Raw genomic sequence first — 7500 nt, forward strand, 5'->3', positions numbered from 1 at the left:
CATGGGGGAGCGCACCAGGAGCTTCTCCAGCCCCATCATACTTGTGGGGCTCAGGCCCCTCGCCTCATGCCCCCGGAGGCAATTTTTCTCAAGTTCCCAGCATGTGGTCGTTCCAAACAGGGATCTCACGGGATTCAGAACCCACAGGATCCGGTGACGCGCTTGTTAGTCCTTCTATGACCACGTTTCTCCCGCCAGGCCTTTTAAACGGCGGAGGTGACTCGATCTGAACTCTTAGCACGGCTCTAATGATGCAATTGAAGTCATTATTAGCCTCGTCGTGATGTAGTTTTAACGCTTACTTGTGACTTTGTTTCGTGTTTGTGATATGTGTGAGTGCTTTGGCCCTGAAAATGGGTCTTGTATGTTTCTCCATCAGTGTTTACCATATTAAATCTCATGCTAGCCAATCAGGTGTACCTTTGCTTTTGTTAGTTCAGCGTCCCAGTGCCCGTTCTGCATCCTCGGACTGAAGGTGTCTCAAACCAGTTTCAACACTTGAAAGAAACGTTCTTATTGAAAGGATTGACACTACAACACTATCACTTGACAGCACTGTTATGGTACCATATCAACCACTATTATTGCTGAACAAGATGCAGTCATTTTTGTGACGTAAAAAGTTATCGTGGCAACAGGAAAGCCCTGTTAAAACTTTCTATATTTCGGCTTTAGCTGCTCATATTTCAAAAACGAACTCGGGGACCCCCATTTTTTTCTTTCTGAAGTGTAATCAGCATGCCAAAATTAAAGTTTCTGCAAAGTTTAAAAAAATTCTGTGGAGTGGATTCAGTGCCACCTTAAATAACTGAAATTTTTTAAGGTAGCTCTGAATCCACTCCACAGATTTTTTTTAAACTTTGCAGAGAGTTTTATCTTGGCTTGCTGATTACTTTTGTGCAATGAACAATTAGGGCCACCGAGTTAGTTTTTCAGATATGAGCAACTAAAGACAAAATATAGGATGTTTTTGCAAGGCTTTCCTGTCGCCATGGTAACTTTTTACGTCACAAAAATGACTGCACCTTGTTCATCAATAATTGATGTTACGTGATAAAGTGTTGTAGTGTCAATCCTTCTAATAACAAGGTCTCTTGAAAGTGTTGAAACTGGTTTGAGCCACCTTAAGCCTTATCTTCCGATTGAAAAAGGCGGGGCTTACAACTTTCTAACATGACCACGTAGTTATAACAATACCAGGGGATGTTGGGTTGGTTTTTCCCAGTAAGGATTTCAAAACTCTCGCCAAAAGCACCCAGAAATGGCGAATTAGATGCCGGGGCAAATATTTACATCGGAAGCCAGGTTCTATTCTCAAACTGAGATCTTATTGTGAAAATGGAAAAATAATTGTGATGTTTTACGGTGGTAACGTCTTCAAAGGAAATTCCGGTACCCGAAATACACTCGCATCCCTCTGACTCGTAGCGAAAATAAACCCCATCGCCTTTACTGATGTTTAAATATTTTATTTTTACGAAATTATTTTGACATATTTCTTACAAATTTACCAGTAGGTACTCTAAAACTTTGGAGATGCTAAATAAATAATCTTCTTGATTTTTTTTAAAAATCACTTTCACCTTCATGTTGCTTGCCGATGTATGTATATTTTTACACTGACTGTATTTCGTAATTAAAATCGTAAGTAAAAATGTCCAATTTTAAACTAAGATTGACGTCTGTAACTCGCAATCCTGGCACAGGTCCATTTTATTAACAATCACTCCCTTTCTGGAGTTTTTCAGGGACTATGTCCGGTTTCAGTAAACGAGTTACCGGGAAATTTAGTCGGTAACTCGTACCTTGCTAATTTCAATTCTCCAACTGCACTTTTGCGCCGACTGGGTCATATTCTCCTTCCCTGGTCCAAAACAAAACCGAAATATCCGCGCAGAGCAATTCTTTTAACATCCTATTCCTGTGTTGTAAGTGACGGTGAAGTTTCTTCCTTGGTTGGCGAGGATTTGGAAGCTTCAGACTTCGAACTGTTACGCTGCCTTCATGCGAGGCCAATGGACTGGGGCCATGGGTGCTGCGCATTACAAACACGGAGAACCGTCTGCGACTCCGTAGGTCTTTCACTTTACCTCTCACCCTAATCAAGGACTTCCAAGGAATATCAGCCTTGGTAATAATAAGCTTGTAATACCTGTTCGTTTTTACACGCCGACATGGCATTGTATGTGTGCACGAGAAGACGAGGAAACCGGAGACTAAAGTAACGCATATAGCCATCAGGAACTGCGCCAAGTGAAGCCTTCAAGTTGTCAGGCAGCTCGCGGTAGTGATGTTTCTGTCGAAGATAACCGAGAATTAATGAGCTCTGAAAGTTATATAGTTCGCAAAGCGACCGGGTTAACAAAGTCAAAGTGTTTTTCGCGAAACTTAGCACCTGATGCACGACTGCCTAGCCTGGAATTGCACTGGGTGCTGCTTTTGTTTTTAACTGGTTACCTTCTCTTAGTTTACTCCCTGGCTAATTTTGAAAAGAACGTACAACTTCACAACTGACCTACCTTGTTTCTCATTGCGCGCAAAAGGTCCCTCACTTCAGAACCTTTGTACGTCCTAAATTTCCGAAGATCTGCAAAAGAGGAAAAACAGCAAATTAGTAAAAACAAGACACTGCAACGCTTGTCAAGCCACAAACTTTCCAGTCCCCTTTAACTCTCACGCTAGTTTTGGTGAACGAGTCCTCTTTGTGGCTGGGGAGTGGGGATAGAAATTAGAGTTCGGAGCAACCTCGTTCCAGGGGTCCTCTCTCTTCCTCCCTCGAGAAAAATACTTTCTCGTGCAACATGATCTCTTCCTCAAATAAAGGATTATCCTTCATTTAGATTACTCTTTCCCAGAACTTGTGGTGGCAGATAAAAATAAAAAACTACGTAAACGTATAGTCCCTGGACAGGGTTTGAACCCGGACCACCCACTTTGAAGGAATTGTTTTTATCTACGTAACCACTGGTAAATGTGTCGATAATTTACTAAAACTAATTAGTATATATATATGTATAGTAATTGCAGAATAATGGTTAAGGCTAAGGCTTGATTTTAAAATGGTTAGCCTTTTGTTGAGGTTTGGTAACTGACACCAACTTTCCACTGTGTAAGCTTCTTACTTAGCGGGTGTTAAGACACGTTTACAGCGGCATTTGGTCGAAAAATTATTGACATCTCAAAAAGTGAAGGGGTGAAGGGGTTATTAATCAAATGTTCCCAGTTTCGAGTCCTGTGAGTTTAGACCTGAGGGTTCTCCTTCTTTTTTTTTTTAAAAAAAAGCTCATTTCCCATGGTCCCAATCAAGCCTTCAGTGTCCAAAATGAACGATAATACTTCTCTTGGAGCAAATTGGCAATTAAGAATAATCCTTCAATTGAGGGAGAGACTTGGTTGTCTCGTGGGAGGAAGAGAGAGAGGGCCCTGGGAACGAGGTTGAGTTCGGCCCTGCAGTTTGTTCCTTTCGTCAACGGAAAGACTTCAACAACAATGTACCAGGTATCCAACTTAAGTTTGTAAGTTTATTTCCCAAAAGTGATATCTACCTGATAACTACCCCCGCGATTAAATAAGCAGCGCACGTCGCTCGTTGCAACGCTAACCATTTGCTCGGCCAATCATTGAAAATTTTAGATGTGTAGGCATTCCAATAAATCGAAATAAATAGCTGTTTCCAATATGTAAAACTAATCCTAACTTCACTCAACGCCCTGGCGCCGGTAGCTCGAAGCCTGGTCAGCGCTAACTGTTGGTTTAGAGGTATCAAAACCTACAGGTTTCCATGGTGTTAGCGCTAGCCATGCTTCGAGTAACCCGGGCCTGATCACTACTAAGGCTTAATTTCTCAATCTGCGCATAATTTTACCTCATTCGATTGAAATTGTTTTTATGATCGAATTTACGACTAAGACATTGGTTACGAAGCATAACATTAGCCCGATTCTTGGACAGCGCTCCAAGGCACATGCCATAGTACCAAGGCCTTTTCGGTGTTTCGCAGCCTGAAATGCTTGAATGAACCTTGGACCGACGATGAATCCCCTCATAAGACTCACCTTCTTGTAATTCACTACTGAGATGCACTTTCCAGTCTCCCCGCACCACGGGAATGGAGTCTTTCTGTAATGAAACAAGCAGTTCCGACTGTTCCGGCTCTTTCTCTATGCGGTCGCTCACGTCCTGGAAGACATAACAATTTGGATATATTCAACGAATCTGCCAAATAAAGATTGGAACTGAACTGTAAACGGAGGGATATTTGCTTCCGCAGCAATGTTCCCTCGACAACGGGGGCCTTTCGTATCAAAAAAGCGCTGCAAATAAATGGCAAAAAAATCGACGCGCATCACCCACACATGATTTCAAGACTTTTAGTTAGTAAAATATGTTCATCACTATTCCAACTTTTCCCAACTCCTATAATTATCACTGCAAATCGTGTATCCAAATGACACCACAGCACACGATCTTTTCTTAATACTATTTTATTTATAAAGATGGCAGACGTATCTGCCGAAACCCGTCTCTCAAACTTAAGAATGTCGTGTTTTTTAAAACGTAGACAGTAGACGACATGAAAAAAAACATCACTTAGTGCTCGAGAAAGCGCGAATTCATTACCTCAATAAACGCTTTCAAACGCTTGCGTGATGACAACATTTGGACAAAACCTGTCAATCTTACCTGAAAGAACGCTAACTGCTTTTCCATGTTCCAGAAAAACGGATGTTTGAGAATTTCTTTTGCTGTGGGCCTGTTGTGCAAGAGGAAAAAAGTCGTTCAAGGTCCAGACAAAGCATTTTTTGGTGGAATGTCACTTTGAGATTGTTTTGTTTCTGAACTGCAACGGCTACGCTCGGTGATTTCTCGGCCAATCAGAAGCTAAAACAATCGTCGCACGCTCGCAAGCGATTTCATTCATTTTTTTTCTCGCGCCAAGTGCCAACTGAATGTTTCTGCCCTGGGTTATGATTGGCTCATTGAGTCCATCTCTGTTGTGAATGGCCAAATGATTTGACTTTTAATTTCAAATCGACTTCAATTTTGAATCGAATAACTAAACAGGCGCTCTGCAAAAAAAAAAAACAAAACAAAAAAAAACCAACCTTTCCTTCGGCGAAGGGTTCAACATCATTCTGATAAGATCTCTGGCTTCTACAACCACTGCAGAAAGGAAAGACAAAAGACCGTTTTGGGGATTCTACACGTCATACAAGATTTTTTTTTTTGGGGAGGGGGGGGGGGGAAGGGGGTAGGTATAATGCGGAAGAAAGTTGTCTTCAAGGGCCGTTAGTAGCATAAAAAGCACCACTTTCATAGCACTCAGAATATACTAATAGCATATTCTTAATCGACTACTTTCCTTGTGAAGTATACTGGTCCAAACCGTCCGATAAAATAAAGAGTTGCCTGGTATCTGATCCAAGCGAGCTGAACAAGGGACCCCTGTACCCATACCCAGATCGACGCCTGCCCGCGGTACATGATCCCGCGGGACTTTCGGAATTCAAGTACCGCTTGCTCTCAGACAGTGCTAATCTGAACGGCAAAAGAGTACTTACACTCTGAATTAATAATCTTTTCTAATTCGTATTCTCCGGCCAAGATATTAGCCTGACGTCTGTATTGGTCTCCAAACGGATGACATCCTCCGCTGAGCACGTAATAAAACACACAACCCGAAGAAAATATGTCTACTGCTCGATTCTGAAATGAAAAAAAAAAAAAAAAACAGGAACATCGTAAGCAAGCCACCATGATTTGATTGGTTGACGGAGAGAACTGGTAGGCGGTGTTTAAAATGACGTGAATTCAAAGGGAACTTTATTTCATTTTTTTAAAAATTAATTTATTTCTTAAAAACATAGCAAATGCAATGGGAAAAGGGAATTTATTATGCCACATTTTCACGGTTTTCCCGTACTTCAGATCTTTGGTTAAATGTGCAGATTTGTGAGTGGTGAGTGTTTTTCCTGTACGCAACGAACAGAGCTGGCAGAGAAACCACGTTGTATACTGTTGTCCACCAATCAGATGTAAAAAAAGACGTGGTTTCCCACGCTTGGCAGAGCTTGCACATTTTGCCTTTTAGAGTACGTTCTGATTGGTTCATCGCGTTATTTACATGCCGTGATTGGCGTGATTTGGTATGGTTATGACTAAAATGGATACGCCACAGTTAGGTGTGACACTTCATGACGAATACATAACAACAAAAACCGGTCATTCCATGCACCTCAAAGTTTTAAATACTAATTTGCACTATTTAAGACTCGGCACTTGTTCGAGAATGGCTAGTTATTACTGCCCGTCGAGCGTGACGTTTTAGATACACACAGCATCTTTACGTCGCCAACATAACGCAATGTTATGTAGTTGTGTCGCACCTGACTGTAGCGTATCTATTCCAATCACAACCGATTTGGTATTTGCATTTGTTTTTTCTTGGTATTCGTATGACTTCGCGGCCGCCATGTTGGTGTTCGAAACTAATCTTCAGGGAATTTAATTTTTGTGCAATTCATTTTTTCTAATAATGTGGTTAAAAAAGCATGGCAGCTGATCAATTAAGTGAACACAAAAGATATGCACCTTCCTGATACCAAAACGTAACATATGCTTTAAAATATAGCGCCAAATTCTCTGCCAATCATAAAGGAAAACAAATCAACTGTGACTTGCTTCACGACTTTCCCGCGCTTTACAACGGCTGCCAGCATGTACTTGCCCCGCATTATGATTGGCTCATTTCACTGTCAGCATCTGCTTGGGTTGGCCCAGCCAATGGCCTCAAAAAAACTCAATAACTGAAACCCGCTCTAAGAGAAGAGTACCCTACGAGAAGAGTCACCTTAAATCTTCTCCAAGAAGAGAGTGGATGAATGAAGAAATTTGGTTTTATCAATCGAGATGATAAAGGTAATTTTGCCACCGTAAATTAGATCCGTGAGCTGTCATTTGGGGCGATGACCCTTCGTCGTTCGCGCTGAAGAAGGGTTCGAAACGTCAGCTCACAAATCATTCGTACGGTGATTAATTTACTTTTATCATGTCGATTGACAAAAGCAAATTTTCGTAATTTGTGGCGTGGTTTCTTACCATTTTGTTTTCTGGTTTAAACATTTCCGGCGCGATCCAGCCATCTGTGCCGATTGCACCAGTTTGACACGTAACCGAGTTTTTACCATGCATCAACTTTTTACAAAGTCCGAAGTCTGATATCATGGCCTTAATTTCTCCGCTCGCACTTCGCTTGGAAATAAGAACATTATGAGGCTTGATGTCACGATGAACTGGAAAATAATTGTTTTAAAAAAAGATTAAAAATTAGACAGTTTCACGTAACGGGCATGATGGTACCATGTGAAACAACAAATATTGCTTAACAACAAGCAAGCACTATCGTGACGCAATATGTCACCATGGCAACAGGAAAGCCACCTTAAAACAGGCGGTAGCTTGGGTCAGGTTTGCGCAACCGGTGTGTATCGTTCCAAATCG

At 41.5% G+C, this 7500-nt stretch overlaps 2 protein-coding genes across 2 annotated transcripts in view; one reads left to right on the top strand and one right to left on the bottom strand.

Annotated features, from left to right (window-relative positions):
• The window catches only part of LOC138059719 (trinucleotide repeat-containing gene 6C protein-like), a 28275-nt gene extending 27865 nt beyond the window's left edge, over positions 1-410 (top strand). Inside the window, exon 22 of the mRNA XM_068905324.1 lies at positions 1-410. This exon is cut by the window's left edge and continues 556 nt beyond it. Within this exon, the coding sequence (XP_068761425.1) occupies positions 1-230 (230 nt within the window). The 3' untranslated portion in view covers positions 231-410.
• A 1043-nt stretch (positions 411-1453) lies between these two features.
• The window catches only part of LOC138059721 (serine/threonine-protein kinase/endoribonuclease IRE1-like), a 24340-nt gene continuing 18293 nt past the window's right edge, over positions 1454-7500 (bottom strand). The window contains exons 19-25 of the mRNA XM_068905326.1: positions 7099-7292; positions 5562-5706; positions 5106-5163; positions 4684-4753; positions 4056-4179; positions 2520-2587; positions 1454-2296 (exon numbers count right to left, since the gene is read on the bottom strand). Of these exons, the coding sequence (XP_068761427.1) occupies positions 2123-2296; positions 2520-2587; positions 4056-4179; positions 4684-4753; positions 5106-5163; positions 5562-5706; positions 7099-7292 (833 nt within the window). The 3' untranslated portion in view covers positions 1454-2122. The remainder of the gene's footprint in view (positions 2297-2519; positions 2588-4055; positions 4180-4683; positions 4754-5105; positions 5164-5561; positions 5707-7098; positions 7293-7500) is intronic.

The sequence above is a fragment of the Montipora capricornis genome, chromosome 8 (assembly GCF_036669925.1).
Source record: "Montipora capricornis isolate CH-2021 chromosome 8, ASM3666992v2, whole genome shotgun sequence".
NCBI classification, from domain to species: domain Eukaryota; kingdom Metazoa; phylum Cnidaria; class Anthozoa; order Scleractinia; family Acroporidae; genus Montipora; species Montipora capricornis.